At 47.6% G+C, this 18,509-nt stretch overlaps 1 protein-coding gene across 2 annotated transcripts; it reads right to left on the reverse strand.

Moving 5' to 3' along the window:
- Window positions 1–1,506: 1,506 nt before the first annotated feature.
- On the reverse strand, window positions 1,507–17,807 carry SLC25A38 (solute carrier family 25 member 38). Of its 2 annotated transcripts, none has more exons than XM_040246191.1 (7): window positions 17,425–17,807; window positions 8,260–8,381; window positions 7,573–7,657; window positions 6,696–6,875; window positions 6,267–6,435; window positions 4,294–4,460; window positions 1,507–2,535 (listed from the first exon to the last, which is right to left on the reverse strand). In XM_040246191.1, exons 1-7 carry the CDS (start codon window positions 17,491–17,493, stop codon window positions 2,413–2,415), a joined length of 915 nt encoding a protein of 304 aa, XP_040102125.1. In that variant the 5' UTR covers window positions 17,494–17,807; the 3' UTR covers window positions 1,507–2,412. The 2 variants fall into 2 exon arrangements, with proteins under 2 accessions (XP_040102125.1, XP_040102124.1); XM_040246190.1 differs by having other exon boundaries at window positions 6,261–6,435.
- Between the last annotated feature and the right edge of the window lie 702 nt (window positions 17,808–18,509).

Below are 18,509 nucleotides of genomic sequence, written 5' to 3' on the forward strand. Positions count from 1 at the left end.
TGAGGGGCAGTGTACTATTTACTTTTTTGATTGATTGAGCTATTTCATAATATACTCTTGGAAACAGTATAATGCAGCTTGAAAGCTTGGCTTCAGTCCTTTTTGCCTCCTGCCTTACTAGGCCTTATCTCTAGCTGCCAGATGACTGTTTATTCCCACAAAGCCCCGCCCCAAAATAATTTGCTTAAACTCCGGGCGGTTAAGAACAATTCAATTTTTTTTTATTAAAAAAAAAAAAAAGGAGGCGGGGTGGGCACTGGGCAGTGGTTCCAAAGTCAGCTGAAGCTCCCTACCCACTTCCTGCCTGAATGTCAATACTTGTGGGAGAGTGGGAGAGGAAAAAAATTCTTGGAGCCTGGGATATGCAGACCCCAGGCCAGGGGCCTTCACTCTTAGAGTCAGATTTCGTAAAGGCGAATTTCAGTTTTACCCCACTTTTAGAGAAAATGAGACGATTTCTCCAAATTTTAAGATGATATGCCCCCAAAAGAAAAAATGAGGAGCAGGGAAGGGGACTCTGGTAGCTGAAATTCATCAGTGTGTATAAGATGAGCAAATTTGTACTGGATGAAGCCTGCACCTCTGGGCCTCATCTCTGCTCCTTCCCTCCCGAGTCCCTGGCAGGGCCCTCACTGGCTCCAGGCTCCCAGAGCCCAAGATGCGGGTGATCACGGGAGACCGAAGAGGCCAAGAACCCTGAGCATCTTGCCTCAGAGGCTAAGTCAGTCCTCAGGCAGCAGACGCCCCATCCGTCATCTGGGTTAAGCTGCCCGCCCTGCATTCCTGCCCCAAGTCCACCACTGCCAGCTCCAAGTGCTTCCCGCTTGCCCCAGCACACAGCCTCACACACAGCGCGCCAAGCACTAGTGGCTTAGGTACCACGAGACTAGGATCCCACTTTTCCTCTCCTGTACTCCTCCACATAGTGTAACTGTACATAGGGCATTCCAACCTTAAAATATAAAGTATAAACTTAAACTTGGAAATCCAGACAGAAAGACACACGGGGGAGAAAGCATTGTGAAGACAGACAGAGACTGGAGTGATGAAAGCCAAGAATTGCCAGTAACCACCAGAAACCATAAGAGTAATACCACCAGTAACACCACTCCGAGGCATGTACACGAGGGAAATGAAAATATATATCCACACAAATGATTCATACAGGAATGTTCATAGGAGCGTTATTCCTAAGTGCCAAAAAGTGTTCACAATTCACATTCATCAACTGATGAATGGATAAATAAAACAGGCACACAATATTTGGCTATAAAAAAGAATAAAGTATTGAAGATGCCACATCACAGATGAACTTCCAAAATGTTATGCTAAATGAAAGAAGCCAGACACAAGAGACTACATATGAAAGACATGAGACTACACTGTAATAGTCCCCTTATAGGAGGTGCATAGAAAAGGCAGATTTATGGACAGAAAGCAGATCAGTGGCTGCTGGGCTTGGAATGAGGGTTCATTGTAAATAAGAGCTCTTACTGGAGGTGTGAATGTGTTCTAAAACTGATTTATGCTGATGGCGGCACCAGACAGTAAAGTTACTTTAAAAAATCACAGAATTGTGTATTTGGAATGGGCAGATCATATAACATATAAAATAAAGCTATTTTAAACAATTTTAAGCTTGAGGACCTATACAGATCAAGTGTTAGCCACCTTATTTTGTTACTGTAGGATAGACTCATGGCACTTGAGGTTTTCCAGTGATAAAGCTTCACTTTATTTATCCCAACTTTAGCTGCAGAAAAATGCCAAATCAACTTGGGAGTTGAAACCGTGCACGGGCCGAGACCAAAAAGTATTACTTGGACACTTAGAGGCCAGGAAGCTACTTCCCTTCCCTGCTTCCCTGGAGCCTCTTAGAAATTAACAAGGAATCAGTTCAGTCATGACATCTGTTCTTCTTCATTCTAACATCACCTCAGAGGGAGACTTCAGCCTGATGAGTGTGACTCCTCGTTTGGCAGATCCAGTCTCGCTGCTGGAACTCCTCAGACACGAGGGACAGCTCACACCATCTCTAAGGTTGTGATTTCTTGCCCAAGAGCAGATCCAAGGAGGTGGCATGGTGTAGTGGGTGGCTGAGCGGGACCACCGACGGCACTCTCTCTGGAAATGCCCTTTCACATGGGCTTGTAGGGCAGGCAGACCCTTTTCCTGACTCCCCACCATGCTCTTTCAGGGACTCCTCTTCTGGGAGGTTCAGAAGGCTTAAGTTGGGTCCACCTATTTGAGTTGGGCCCACCTAGTCTCTTCTTGAACTGAGTAACTGAAGGCAATGTGTCTGCCAGGCTCTCCTGCTAGGACTTCATCTGACTCCAGCGTGGTGAGATGAAGCGGCCCTTGGCAGAAACCAAGCAGGGCAACAGGTCCCGTCTTTGCCCGGTCCCCGCTGGGTCAGGACTTCAGGCCCATCTTGGCCATCATCTCTTCGTAGACTGTCCACGCCATGGCTGCCATCAGGGTTCTGCGGAGGGCCCGGGGGACGCTGCCTTGGAAGAAGCCACGCAGCCCACAGTCCTAGGAGGGAAAATGGAAGCCCAAACGCTGGAATTAAAGCAGCAATACAGTTACACACCTGCCATCAGAGTGAGGATGTCCCTCTGCGTTACTCCATTCTTAAGTCTTACATTATAGCCTTTTACAAATATCATTAAAACTATGAATACTGGGTCCAAAGGGACGAACTGAAAAAAAAAAAATTTGTTTGACTTTGTTGCTAAGCTTTATGTGTTTTAGGCATGCTCTATCCAGGGGACTTTATTTCTCAGATGAAAATCTTCTGGAGGCTTACTCTATATAGTGTGCAACTTGTACAGTACACAGAAGCCAGAAGGCCCGAGCAGCAGCTGAAATGCAGACCAAAGTCTCTCTGCCAAGCCCTGGGCCCCAACTCCAGGCTTAAGGAAAAGGTACCTTCTTGGCAATCCATCTGCCTGGAGGGAGAACCCTTTTTATTTTTATTTTTTAAACTCACTAGATGTTCTTGGTGGCCCTAAATAAGAATTAAAGACAAAACACCTCATCATCTGGATTGTTCTTTCCTACTGTTATCAGTCCTTCCATTTTCACACGGAAGATATCAAACTTCATGGCTTCAGGTATCACGAATAAGAAAGCAAGCAACCTACGCAGTGTGAGAAATATGATCAGATTCACAAACACTGCTTCCAACTAGGGCAAGACAGATGAGTGCCGGCAGATGCCGACGTGTTTCCTCTGCTACGAGGAAAAACGAAGAAGCACAGAAAAATCTAAAGATCTAGGTGACAGATTTACCTTGAAAGAGAATATCTGATAATCGAACACGTTCCCAAAGGGCCAACTCAGTGGCTTTTAAATAGCATTTTAGTGTACTTGACATCTACTTTACTTTTTATCTTCAATACATGTGTACATTTGTATTAGCACAAACTCCTAGAAACAAAACAATGTGCCTATGGTTTTTCTGACTACATTTCCTCCTAGGTCCTTGATTCAGAGGAAATGGCAACCCACTCCAGTATTCTTGCCTGGAGAATCCCGTGGACAGAGGAGCCTGGTGGGCTTCTGTCCATGGGGTCGCACAGAGTCGGACACGACCGAAGTGACTTAGCATGCATGCATGCATTGGAGAAGGAAATGGCAACCCACTCCAGTGTTCTTGCCTGGAGAATCCCAGGGATGGAGGAGGCTGGTGGGCTGCCATCTATGGGGTTGCACAGAGTTGGACATGACTGAAGGAACTTAGCAGCAGCAGCAGCAGCAGGTCCTTGATTAGGTTAATGAATCCTCCCAGAACTCCTGACTCAGGAGGTCTGGGATAGAGCCCAACAATATGCATGTTTAACAAATATCACAAGTTGTCCTAATGTTGGGCCCCCCTCCCTAAACAAACAAAACCCAAAAAACAAAAAGACCCCCACAACCACAGTTTTTTAGCAGTGATTCTCAACCTTGGCAACACATTGGAATCACTAGGGAACTTAAAATACTGATGCCAGGGTTTCATGTTTTCCAGAGACTCTAATATGATGAGCTCAGGTTATGCTCTGGGAATAGGGATTTTTAAAAGCTCCCCAGGTGATCTACCAGTAAAGGACAGCTACTGCCTTAGAGAGAGAGCTTTAACCACAATACGAACCAATACGTATTCTAAAGCCTCACTTTTTCTTTTTTGGTCGTGCCACAAGGCATGGGAGATCTTAGTTCACTGACCAGGGATCAAACCCATGTCCCCTGCAGTAAAAGTGCGGAGTCCTAACCACTGGACCGCTGGGGAATTTCCTAAAGCCTTACTTTGAAAATGAGCATGACTGACTGGCCAATCCACCGAAATTTCACTGGGGAGAGCTGCATGTGAGTTTTGATCACATCTGCAGGTTGAGTTACCAGCGAGGCCAGAATCCCAGCAAATATCCCACAGCTGAAATTCACAACGGGAACAAGGACTGCATCCAACTGGTCTGAAAGAGGACAAAGGCAGCCTTTGGTTATAAATAAATCTCATATCTACCAGAAAAATATCAGTGCCAAGTTGCCACTAATTCTTCCTGAAAGCCAGGAGGGTCTGGATATTCAAACAAAGCTAGGAATTCAAAATCTAAACTAATCAATGTAAACAGAAAAATGGAACTAAAACTTTACCTTTTTACAATCATCAGCATAACAATTAATTCAGCATAACAATTAACTAAAAGACATTAACTGATGCTAAAATATATGGATGAAATAACAGGACGTTTTCCAGAGATTCAAAGTATCGCCCCACAGAGATACTTAGAAATGACAAAAGAACAAATAACCGAGTTTTCACTGGAGACATTCTTTTTATCCAAGCGATAAAGAGTTAATATCACCCACAGCAGGTCAAAAGGTGACATGAGCTTCCTGACATCACACAATGAAGACACAACCTGTTATATGCTTCTTTTGCTGAAAAGGTAGAGTATAAATGAATCTAGCTGCAAAGAACCATCAGATAAACCCAGGCTGAGGTTATATAATTGGCTTATACACTTGAAAATAAAAAGTAAAAATGGCCACAAAATACATTATTGGGAAAATTGGAGAAATTAAGACTATAGATTGGACTATAGATACAAGAAGTGTATCTGTGTAAAATTTCCTAAATATAAGATGGTTATTAAGAATGCTCTTATTCTCAGGAAATACACACTGATGTATTTAAGAGTAAAGAGTTGCATCATGTCTACAACTTACTCCTAAATGGTTTGGAGAAAATAATTATACATATAGACAGAGAATAATACAGGGCTATGGAGTTATATGTACTATTCTTGTGGCTTTTTTGTTAAGCGTAGAATGATTTCTAAATACCAAATTAAAAAAAATTTTTTTAGGATGAATGAAGAAGTTAAAAACATATATCGAAGCTCCCTTATTGCCTTAACCTTCTACTGCAAAGTAAGGCTGTGACCTGCAATGTCACAACTCCTGGTACTTGGGGCGAAGCAGCAAATCTCCTAAAGCACCCCAACTGACAACATGGTCATGAGGGTGGCATTCTGGCTTTCCCAATTAAATGACCTCGGCTGTAATTCCTTGCTCAGATTATCCAGACACCTGACTGAACGCTGGTTCACGCTACAGGATGTGTGTGTGTGTGACTATCAGTGTGTGACTCTGCCTGGGCGAACATTTACTGATTGTTGATTTTGCCCAAGTCTTGCAACACGAGCTTACTAGTAGGGTGGGCCTGCTAGAATGCGGGAGGTTTGGCAGCCTTCTCTCCATCCAAACAGAGGGCTCTCATCGTTAACTGAGAGCATAGCAGGTAAATGAAAATAAAATTTTTCTTCTAGGTCTGAACCCACTAGGTTTCCCAAATTTGTCTGTTAAGAATCATAAGTGCTTCTTGAACAATCCAGTTTCCCAGTTCTTACCCCAAAGCTTCTGATTTAAGACTCCTTGGGTAGGAACCAGAAATCTGAAGATCAGGCAAATGTGGGAAGTATTGTTGCATGGCCTACGCAAAACGTGGTTTATTCCAGCCCCACCCCCGACTCAGGAATTACATACTATCAGTACTCTTCCTTAAGAAGCTATGAACTCAAAAGGGCAGGGACTATAACTGCATCCCAGCATGGGGCCCCACGCCTGACACAGGGCAGATATGGCTCAGTTTTTAAAACTAGGCTAAGAATCCAGAGCTGCTAAGAACAACAAATAGTCTCCTATCTCAGAGAAAGCGGTGAGGATGTGATCCCTTGAGGGATCTCTCTTCCCACCACACCTTCCCTTACCTGTACCGTGAAGCACAACGTTTTTTGTCTGGCTGTAAAACATCAGGTAGATTCCGGAAAAGGGGGCATCACGAAGGAGTGTTGCTGTCAGGCCACTGAAGAGGCCCCGGAACCCCTCGCTGTGATAGATGCTCCTCACGGCAGTGTAGATGCTCTGGTATCCATACCGCCCACTCTGCGAAGGAAGCACAGAACCCGAGGCTGCCTCGGGGGCCCTGGGGCTGCGCACTGAACCGAGCTATCCTCAGGCTGCATGGCCTGGGCCCTGGGGGCTCCGGTTCCCATGTGCTTGGCCTGACTACACAGATGGGTTCTCCGACCACACTGACCTCTGTGTTGGGTTATAACGCAGGAGGTGGCATCAGTGGGCACTTGACTCAAGAAGTCCAGTGCCTCTGTTTGCCCTCTCCCAGGCCGTGAGGCTGTCCAACTCACCTCGTACCGTGTCTTGATCACAGTGATGGGTGACATGCAGACCCCTGCAACAGAGCGGGAGCCCGCCCCCAGTATGACTGACTCCAGGGCGGTGGGGGGATGGCCTCGCAGGAAGTACTGCTTCAGAGAGTAGAGGGTACCAAAGTAGATGCCAACGCCAGGGACACACCTCACGATGGACTGCAGGAAAAGTCGGAGGGAGGACAGGGATCAAAGACCACCACGGGTGGATTTCCCCAAAGGAGACCCAGGATTGGCACGCGAGGAGTTGATTTAAGGTGTGGAGGGAACACCAAAGGGAGAGCGGGGACATGAGGCGGGAGAGAAGGTGGCCGATAAAGGGCATGTCGTCTCATCAGTGTTCACCATGGGCAGTGGAATCCCTCCGGGGAACTCTGGGAATTGGCGTGGACACGCCTCGGTTACCCTGCCACCTGAGGAGGGATGGGGGGTTCTAAACATCAGGTCTCATCTTTCACTGGTTAAGAGATGCTTTGAGGTTGGGGTGAGCGTAAATTCCCTGGCTTTTCCAGCAAAATGCCTTCTGAAGGCCAGAAAAAGTCTTCCAGGTAGGGAAATGCAGGTAGGAGGCAGGGGATGAAGGGGCGGGGAGTGTGGGGGAGGACCTGCTGACAGGTGGGGCACTGGCTGCCTCTGCTCTAGGACTTGATGCTGCTAAGAAGCTGTGCCCAGGGCACACACGGGTGACGTCCCCCCGGGCCCTCAAGCGGAAGCCAGGGAGAGTGACGGACAGGGGGACAACAGAGGCCTGCTCAGTCTCCAACCCACATGCACTCTTAAAAGCGAGGATGTGTGAGGCGGATGAGAAAGGGCTGGCGAGTAAAGGAAGGGGTGCAAGACCCAAAAGGCAGCTTACCGGAGACATCCCTTTCCAGAGGCCCAGCAGACTCTCCGTGCGAACCACATTCAGGAGCAGAGCCAACATGCCAACACGTCTGGACCTGAAAGCAGACCAGATAGAGAGAAGGAAGGAAAAATGACTGAGACTACGTCGTTGTCAAAGGACTCCCCGCTCAAAGACTTCTCTGTATGGCCTCTTTTCTGCAACACTTCACGATCTCTGCTAGGCATCTGGGAGTTACTCTGAGTTCCTATGCAGTCACAGTGTGGCAGGTCAGTGATTCTTTGTTCATTTAGGCTGCAAGCAATGGGATAACTACTCACTTTCCATACATTTCACACACTTCCCACAGTGCTGAGCCCAGTAAGGGGGCTCACAAGAGGCACTCAATACCTCCCTTATTTCCAGAAAACCACCCCTTGCTTGCACCAAGCAGCACAGTCATGACATTACAGACCAGCACAATAGAACGCAAACGTCACCAAGGCAGATGCCAGGAAGCAACTGAGCAAAGGACCCCATTTAATTAAGAGAAACGTCAAACACAAAAGAGTACACACAAAACACAGGAGAGCTGGGCCTGGTCTCTGTTTCTCTTTGATCATCCCACAGAATGGAAGGTGACTGAACACAGAAAGGATGCTCCCGCTGAAACCAGCTCCTCAGTGAAATGGGGGTGGGCGGGTGGGCAGCAGGCCTTACCCATGGGCTGAGGGTTGGAGGGTCTGCAGGCGGGTTTTGAGGAGATCCAGGGGTTGGAAGAGGACGGTAGAGCAGGTCCCACTGATGGAGCCACACAAGAAAGCTTTGATCACTGGCTGCAACTGCAGGGCAAGAGAACACGGTGTCATCAGCTTTGTCCTACCATTCACCACACCTGGACCAGTCAGTTCTTCCTAAGGATTTCTTAAAAACTCACCTGGGGGTGCCCTGTATTAGTAATAGCTTCTGACTTTAGAGGAGGGCAAAATGTAGTCAGGGATGAACAGCATTAGAATGTTGTTGAGAACATTGTACACTCCAAGAAGTAGCTCTCTTGTCTTACTGGTAACAACTTTAGTAATCACTGATAATTAAAAACTTACGGGTAGGGCTTCCCTGGTGGCTCAGTGGTAAAGAATCTGCCTGCCAGTGCAGGAGACATGCATTCAATCCCTGGCCCAGGAAGATCCCACGTCCCTAGAAGCAAGTAGGCCCACGCGCCACAACTGTTGAGCCTGTGCTCTATATAGCCCGGGAACCAACTACGGAGCCCGTGTGCTGCAAGTACTGAAGCCCAAGCACCCTAGAGGGAGCCCATGGCAATGAGACGCCTTCACATGGCAACTGCAGACAGCCTCCGCTTGCTGCAACCACAGAAGAGTCCCAGGTACAGCAACAAAGACCAGCACTACCGAAATTTAATAAATAAAGTATAAAAAAAATTACGGACAACTTCTCTCCTACTGAGCAACATGGCTGTTTCCATCTGTGAATTATGCCACTGACCACACCTCCCTAATTTGTCCTGAACATAGGTTACTGGCCAACTTCTTCTCGTGACAAAAGCAAAATCAATTGAGCAGTGTGTTTTAACCCTGGACTGCTGGTTTCAGGTTCCCCGGGTTGTGGAACCGGTAGATTATTTACAGGAGTAAGACAAAGGAAGTGAAACCGTAAGTGAGGTGATGCACTGAGAAATGTATGTGCCACTTCCTGTAAAAGTCATGCATTTCTTTAATCTAAAACTTTCCCCCTGTTGTACACCCATTCATCTCACTGGGACCGAAGCAGACCGCAGGTGCACCACAGGCCAGCAGCCACTCCTGGGTTTGCTGGCGGTCCTATATACTAGGACAGTCACAGTTCAGTTCAGTCGCTCAGTCGTGTCCAATTCTTTGCAGATCCATGGACTGCAGCATGCCAGGCTTCCCTGTCTATCACCAACTCTCAAAGCGTGCTCAAACTCATTTCCATTGAGTCGGTGATACCATCAAACCATCTCATCCTCTGCAGTCATCCCCTTCTCCTCCTGCCCTCAATCTTTCCCAGCATCAGGGTCTTTTCAAATGAGTCAGTTCTTTGCATCAGGTGGTCAAAGTATTGGAGCTTCACTTTCACCATCAGTCCTTCCAAGGAATATTCAGGACTGATTTCCTTTAGGATGGACTGATTGGATCTCCTTACAGTCCAAGGGACTCTCAAGAGTCTTCTCCAACACCACAGTTCAAAAGCATCAATTATTTGGTGCTCAGCTTTCTTTATAGTCCAACTCTCACATCCATACATGACCACTGGAAAAACTATAGCTTTGACTAGACAAACCTTTGCTGGAAAAGTAATGTCTCTGTTTTTTAATATGCTGTCTAGGTTGGTCATAGCTTTTCTTCCAAGGAGCAAGTGTCACTGTTTCCATTGTTTCCCCATCTATTTGCCATGAAGTGATGGGACTGGATGCCATGATCTTCACTTTTTTGAATGCTGAGTTTTAAGCCAGCTTTTTCACTCTCCTCGTTCACTTTCATTAAGAGGCTCTTTAGTTTTTCTTCACTTTCTGCCAGAAGGGTGGTGTCTTCTACATATCTGAGGTTATCGATATTTCTCCCAGCAATCCTGATTTCAGCTTGTGCTTCATCCAGCCTGGCATTTCACATGATGTACTCTGCATATGTTAGGGGAAGCACACTGACTGAAACCGCCCACCCTGGCCAGGCACCATAGTAACCAACTGCATGAGTTGTTTTATGACAGGAGATCCTGGTAAGGAAAACGGAACTAATAAGCCACCACCAACGGGAAGAGTTCGGGAAAGGTCAAAAGGAGACCTCGTGTGTCCGTCCACTTCCCAGAATCCCTCTTGCTAGCATCCATCTTGGCTGAGTGATGCGTGCGCCACCAGGAAAGACTCTGAATTAGAATGATTGGTCAAAGACTACCCGGAAACTTAATTCCCATCAGCATAAAACCTGCGACTGCGGGCCACGCGGCAGAGCAGTTCTCCTGGGTTCCCTTACCCTACTGCTCTCCACCCCGGGTGCCCTTTCCCAATAAAATCTCTTACTTTGTTAGCACATGTGTCTCCTCAGACAATTCTCTTCCGAGTGTTAGACAAGAGCCCAGTTTCAGGCCCTGGAAGGGGTCCGCCTTCCTGCAATAAATGGCAACTCTGGTGGGACTCTTCTTCACTGAGACTGACATCCTGACCACTTGGGGAACTCAGGGGCCAGCTTGCCTGCCAATGGACCAGACCCAGAGACTGCAACTGGGACCCTTTTGTCCCTGGTCTCCTCCTGACGCAGACAACTGGCCAGAGTGCCCCGACCGGTAAGGAACAAGAGACTTTATTGACCTCTCTCCCCTTCCCTCTCTCTTTCCTCTCCTTAACCCTTCCTATCCTTCCCTGTTTTTCTAGTCCCCCGGTCCTGGACGCAGGAATCTGGTCAAAGAGCCCTCAGCCTGAGCTGACGATTGGAGACTGATCACCTCCTCTTGGCAGAGAACTCGAATTATTTCTGGTAGGGCCGAGTTCCAGTCCTTCCTTCTCTGGAGGTCCCGGGTAAACTCACATAGTGCCTGGGTACCTGCAGGTGGCAGGAGACGTCTGTAAGGCCACCCTTTTTGCCCCCCTCTCCCGGTTCCCCCCCTTCTTCTTTCAACCTGGCTCCTTTTCCTCCCTTGAAATCCTTGGAGACCTGAGATATTTTCCTTTACTCTCTCTTAGCACTTGGATCTGCAGTTCTGGGTCTCTATAGGCGGCTTTCTGAGAGACTGTATGCTTGTATTTAAGGGAGTGTCTGAGGAGGACTGCCAGGCTTATATGTGTGGGTTTTAACTCTGCATTCTGTGTGGTGATTTTTGATGGCCATTTTGCTTTGTCAGGCCACCGTTTGGTTTAGACCTGCCGCCATTCTATTAGAACTTGCTTTTCTTTCCCTGTGCCTTGAGACCAGGGCTCTCAGGAACACTTATCTAGACCATCTTTAACGCCTGAGACTGAGGGGAAAGGGAGAAAAAAAGCCTTTAAAATTTTTATTTATTTCAACTGTTTTTTTATAAACTAGTAAATTTTATATTGTAATATCTAATTCATGACTAAACTTTGAAAATGAAGCTAGACCTTGCACTGTCTGTCTAAATATGTCTTGGTATGTCTTTGTCTCTGGGTAATATTTTTGAGGTTACTTTGTAAATGAGCTCTATTTAATTATACTCAACACATATAAGTTGAATAAGCAGGGTGACAATATACAGCCTTGACATACTCCTTTCCCAATTTGGAACCAGTCTGTTGTTCCATGTCCGATTGTAACTGTTGTCTTTTGACCTCCATACAGACTTCTCAGGAGGCAGATAAGGTGGTCTAATGGTAGTCCCATCTCTTTAAGAATTTTCCACAGTTTGTTGTGATCCACACAGTCAAAGGCTTTGGCATAGTCAATAAAGCAGATGTTTTTCTGGAACTCCCTTGCTTTTTTGATGAATCAACGGATGTTGGCAATTTGATCTCTGGTTCCTCTGCCTTTTCTAAATCCAGCTTCAACATCTGGAATTTCACAGTTCTGGGAGAGTCACGCACACTGGCTAACCTACAGGCAGCATTCAGAAGGGCAGGACCGCCTGGTAGACTAACTGCACTTTCCCAAGCGCCCTCCAGGGCCTCACAGCATGCCCTGGAGTCCAGACACACTCAAGTGGTTGTGCAAACACACTTTTAAAAATTCAAGCAGGAGAGAAGTCTTCTTTTCCGTAGGAGACACTAGGCAAACTCCATCCAAAGATCTTCTCTCTCCTCATTAAATGGTATTTGCACTATTATTTTGTAATACATGGCGTACTGTCATCCTAAAATGCTATTAAGATGAAGTTGCTTGTTACCTACGGTACATAACTACCTACCTAGAACCATAATGTTTGTAATCTGTGGTATTTGTTTCACAGAGAAAAGAGGTAATTCCACGTTCCACCAAACCAGCAATTATCAACCAATATCTGGAATTCCTTAAAGGTCTAAGTAACTTGAGATAATAAATACTGGCGCTTACAGCCACATTCAAATAGCTTTCCAAGCAGAGGTCAGACCGTAAGCACGGCCAAGTCACATGGGCACTCCATCAGCTGCACGCTAACCGGCACTCCCACGAGCTTTGTTTCTTAGGCTCATCTGAGACTGGCTCGCAGGGAGGGCCTCCTGCCTGCACACTCTGCCTCTTCCCTCCGCTGACTCCTTTGCCTGGAACAAGCTTGAAAGCCCCCATCTTTCCAGCCTGAGGCCACATCATCTCCATTCCCTCTTCACCAGTCACCCCTCACGTTCCTCCAGTTCGCCATCCGGCTAAAGCCCCTCCGCTGAAGCTGCCTCACCGAGGACCAGAGCAGCCCAGGACCCCTTTCCAGTGCCCTTCTCTTACCTGGCCTCTCTGGTGCATCTGGAACGCCTGCTGATGGCCGCCCCTCTCTGGCTTCTCTCTCCTCTTCTGGGTGCCTTTCTGGGCCTCCTTTCCCCAGCACACAGATGTTGCTGTTCCTCTTATCTCCCCGTAGCGGCCCCTCTCAGGGCACCCTTATCCCCACACCACACCTCGCTTCACACGCTCATGCCGGCAACGCCCACATCTCTAGTCCAGTTCAGCCCGCACTCCCTGTATCTCCCCTCAGATGGCCTGCAGACATCTCAAGCTCAACATCCCCAAATGGAAACTCGGTCCACAGTTCTTCACATGCCTGCCTCTCCTTCAGTCCACACTGAGATGTTCCAGCAGGACATTCAGGAGACGAGGAAGATGCCTTGGTCTACCTACCATTTCACGACCAACTCCTGCCGCTGACCCCTCTTTCCTCCCACAGCCTGCCCCCCACTGATCCAAGAAACCTCCCTGTGAGTCTCCAGCCTCAGCAGTGCCAAGCCCACCGAGCGATCTGGGGTGAGGCATCCATATGAACCACCTCAAAATCTCACAGTGCTCTTATGAGCCAGGTGTTCAAACCCACGGTGATCCCCTCAGGACTGATCGCAGAGCCTGGTCCACATCAGGGGCTCGGTAGTCAAGAATGAAGGAATCACATCGTCTAACAGGAAATCTGAATTTGGCAATAAGGAGTTCGTGATCTGAGCCACAGTCAGCTCCTGGTCTTGTTTTTGTTGACTGTATAGAGCGTCTCCATCTTTGGCTGCAAAGAATATAATCAATCTGATTTCGGTGTTGACCATCTGGTGATGTCCATGTGTAGAGTCTTCTCTTGTGTTGTTGGAAGAGGGTGTTTGCTATGACCAGTGCATTTTCTTGGCAAAACTCTATTTGTCTTTGCCCTGCTTCATTCCGCATTCCAAGGCCAAATTTGCCTGTTACTCCAAGTGTTTCTTGACTTCCTACTTTTGCATTCCAGTCCCCTATAATGAAAAGGACATCTTTTTGGGGTGTTAGTTCTAAAAGGTCGTGTAGGTCTCCATAAAACCGTTCAACTTCAGCTTCTTCAACATTACTGGTTGGGGCATAGACTTGGATAACTGTGATATTGAATGGTTTGCCTTGGAGACGAACATTCTGTCATTTTTGAGATTGCATCCAAGTACTGCATTTCAGACTCTTTTGTTGACCATGATGGCTATTCCATTTCTTCTGAGGGATTCCTGCCCACAGTAGTAGATATAATTGTCATCTGAGTTAAATTCACCCATTCCAGTCCATTTTAGTTCGGTGATTCCTAGAATGTCGACATTCACTCTTGCCATCTCTTGTTTAACCACTTCCAATTTGCCTTGATTCATGGACCTGACATTCCAGGTTCCTATGCAAAACTCAGCAGTGGCCACAGGACTGGAAAAGGTCAGTTTTCATTCCAATTCCAAAGAAAGACAATGCCAAAGAATGCTCAAACTACCGCACAATTGCACTCATCTCACATGCTAGTAAAGTAATGCTCAAAATTCTCCAAGCCAGGCTTCAGCAATACGTGAACCATGAACTTCCTGATGTTCAAGCTAGTTTTAGAAAAGGCAGAGGAACCAGAGATCAAATTGCCAACATCCGCCGGATCATTGTAAAAGCAAGAAAGCTCCAGAAAAACATCTATTTCTGCTTTATTGACTATGCCAAAGCCTTTGACTGTGTGGATCACAATAAACTGTGGAAAATTCTGAAAGCAATGGGAATCCCAGACCACCTGACCTGCCTCTTGAGAAACCTGTATGCAGGTCAGGAAGCAACAGTTAGAACTGGACATGGAACAACAGACTGGTTCCAAATAGGAAAAGGAGTACGTCAAGGCTGTATATTGTCATCCTGCTTATTTAACTTCTATGCAGAGTACATCATGAGAAACGCTGGACTGGAAGAAACACAAGCTGGAATCGAGATTGCTGGGAGAAGTATCAATAACCTCAGATATGCAGATGACACCACCCTTATGGCAAAAAGTGAAGAGGAACTAAAAAGCCTCTTGATGAAAGTGAAAGAGGAGAGTGAAAAAGTTGGCTGAAAGCTCAACATTCAGAAAACTAAGATCATGGCATCCAGTCCCATCACTTCATGGGAAAGATGGGGAAACAGTGGAAACATTGTCAGACTTTATTTTTTTGGGCTCCAAAATCACTGCAGATGGTGACTGCAGCCATGAAATTAAAACACGGTTACTCCTTGGAAGGAAAGTTATGACCAACCTAGACAGCATATTCAAAAGCAGAGACATTACTTTGCCAACAAAGGTCCGCCTAGTCAAGGCTATGGTTTTTCCTGTGGTCTTGTATGGATGTGAGAGTTGGACTGTGAAGAAGGCTGAACGCCGAAGAATTGATGCTTTTGAACTGTGGTGTTGGAGAAGACTCTTGAGAGTCCCTTGGACTGCAAGGAGATCCAACCAGTCTGTTCTGAAGGAGATCAGCCCTGGGATTTCTTTGGAAGGAATGATGCTAAAGCTGAAACTCCAGTACTTTGGCCACCTCATGCGAAGGGTTGACTCATTGGAAAAGACTCTGATGCTGGGAGCGATTGGGGGCAGGAGGAGAAGGGGAGGACAGAGGATGAGATGGCTGGATGGCATCACTGACTCGATGGACGTGGGTCTGAGTGAACTCCAAGAGTTGGTGATGGACAGGGAGGCCTGGCGTGCTGCGATTCACGGGGTCGCAGAGAGTCGGACACGACTGAGCGGCTGAACTGACCAGGAAATCTGCACGTGGCTCTCCCTTAACAACGATCCCACAGGATAAAGCTCAGTGGGCCCCGAAGGCCCCGTCCCTGCACAGCACGATCACCCCAGGCACCTCCAGCTCTTTGCTCCAGTAGGGCTGTAGGACCGACCTGCAGTTACCACTTCTAAGCAGTTCTCTTTGGAGCTGCTTCCCCAGTGTTCTCACAGGTACTGTCTGGAACTACCCCCCCCCCCCCCACCCAACTCTGGGCTTCCCAGGTGGCTCAGTGGTAAATAATCTGCCCGCCAATGCAGGAAACACAGGAGACTCCGGTTCGATCCCTGGGTCAGGAAGAAACCCTGGAGGACGAAATGGCAACCCACTGCAGTATTCCTGGCTGGAGAATTCCATGGACACAGGAGCCTGGCAGCCTACAGTCCATGGGGTAGCAAAGAGTTGGACACGACTGAGCACACTCACATGTACCCTTCCCCTCTCCCACAACACACTGTCCTCCACTACAAGAACATATCTCATAACACACTGCTTAGACATTTTACTGACTCAATAAATATTTGTTGAATACATCCATACATAGAGCCCATAACCTTTTAAACTAACTTTCCAAGTCTATTAACACAGCTGCTGCTGCTGCTAATTCACTTCAGTTGTGTCCGACTCTGTGTGACCCCATAGACGGCAGCCCACCAGACTCCACAGAGCAGATGCTAAATATATACCAGCAGTATTGATTAACCTCGAGTTAAAAAAAAAAGAAAGGCAACAAAATTGTTTCTAAAAAGTTCCACAAGCAAATCTTACTTCCCTTGGCAAAACTAAATCCTAAAAAATTAAATCAGATCTCCAGGCCAGAGCTGGAGGACCCGGAAAGAAATCGGTAAGCACGTGATTAATGACGTAAACTTAAAGCGGCCCCCGACTCCGCCTTTGTTAAAGATTAAAAACAAAAACAAAACACTGGGGGGAAAAAAGTGCCCACAACCCAGCCCAGCGCCTGCCGCAGGCGAACCATAACCTTCATCTCCGGAGAAAGCGGCTTGCGACTGGCCCTAGCGAACTAAAGGAAGCCGCATTTCCGGCTCCACCCACCTCTAGTAGCGACTTTGCCAGACAGTCCTCCTCCGCCCGCCTTCCAGCCCCGCCTCCACCAATGGCGGGCCCGCGGACGACCACGGCAGCCAATCCAGACGCGGGGGGCGTGGCCTCGTGGGGCCTGCAAACCACACCAGTTTCCCAGCGAGTCCCTCTGGCCCAGACCGCCGGCCGTGTGTAGTCCTAATCTACCTTGCTTGAGCAAGGATCGCATTTCAGGCTTAACTTCATTGCCAGGCTTTGCAACAGTCCAAATATCTACCCAGGTGCCCTCTCATCTTTCAATCTAGGAAAACAACTCAAAGCAACTTCCCATAGCGCTCGCACGTCGTTACCTGCCGCAGGAGACTCCCCATACGGCCCCCAAGGCCGCCGCAATCCCGCCTACCTCTATCCAGATACGAACACAGAAATGAGACCTTTGCTTGCCTGTCCAAGAGTTGCGCTGCCACTCCCCTCCTTCCTCCCTACCCTCCTTTTAATCCCTTAGTCAAACTCCCACCTCTGCCGGGTCCCCAACCCGTTATGAGCGCACCCCGGGTGCAAAAAACGTCCCCCCAAGGGCCGCTGACCCTCGGCAACCTTCCGAATTCCCCTCGCCGAGCCTGCGACGCCGGAATGCCTGCCTTCCCTTCCCTGCAGTTTACCATAAGCGTTTCCACCCGGTCTCCGACATCTTGGTGCTGCAGCAGCGCCGGGCGTGACTTCTGAATCATTGGAGGGGAGGCCTGTGAATGCACTGGGCCCCGGGTGCCGTTGGTAGGAGCGCAGGCCCGGCCCTGGCGATCCTGGAGGAAGACGACGCGATGGCGGTAGCCGGCAGACGCTTTCTACGGCAGGGCCTACTCTGCAGTCTACGCCGGTCGGGACCTGCGTGTCCACCGCCAGTGGGTGGCTCCGAGCGCCGCTTTTCACTTGCGCCGTAGACTCTTCGGCTCTGCTCCCCGGCCCATCCTGCCCAGTCAGGGGCTTCAGGACTTGAAGATGGTAGGGTGTACCAGGGTGAAGAAAACCGGAAGAACTAGCTAGAATGCCGGAATTTAGCTTCCGGGGTTGGATGCGCTTCGCGCGCTGGCGAGGATGTGCTCCTTAGTGCCACCTGGTGGAGACGTCCGGGACTGCAGGATCGGCGGCTTCCCTGCGCCCGGAGCCTCAAGGGAAGTCTGCAGTGCTGGATGCTTTGGGTGCCACGTCTGTGCATGTTGTTACAGTCCAGACTTAACTCTGCCCAGTGCAGTGGCCAGTAGCCAACTGGGGCTACTGAGCACTCGAGAAGTGGCTAGTGTGACTGAAGTCCAGACTTTTAAACTTGATTTAATTGTAATTCATTTGTATTAAAAACTGAAGCAGTGTGGAATATTTTTCCATAAACATGACTTTATTGTTTTGGCATTTCCACATTTCCCTTTAAAAAATGCTGAAAGCTTGATGTCAGAAATGTGCTGTAAGTCATCCACACACCGTATTTCTGACATGGCAATAAGATAAAATAATTTCATAAACAATTTTTTTCATTTTACCCGTTGAAATGATTTTTTTGGATGTATTAGGTAAAATAATTATTAAAATTAATTTTACCTCTTTTGCTTTTTTAATATGACTACTAGAATAGTTAAGATTACACTTGTTATCCTGTGATAAACCATAATGGAAAAGAATATATATATGTGTGTGTGTGTGTATAACTGAGTCACTTTGTTGTACAGCAGAAATTAACACAACGTTGTAGATC

Source organism: Oryx dammah, unplaced genomic scaffold (assembly GCF_014754425.2).
Source record: "Oryx dammah isolate SB20612 unplaced genomic scaffold, SCBI_Odam_1.1 HiC_scaffold_9, whole genome shotgun sequence".
NCBI lineage: Eukaryota > Metazoa > Chordata > Mammalia > Artiodactyla > Bovidae > Oryx > Oryx dammah.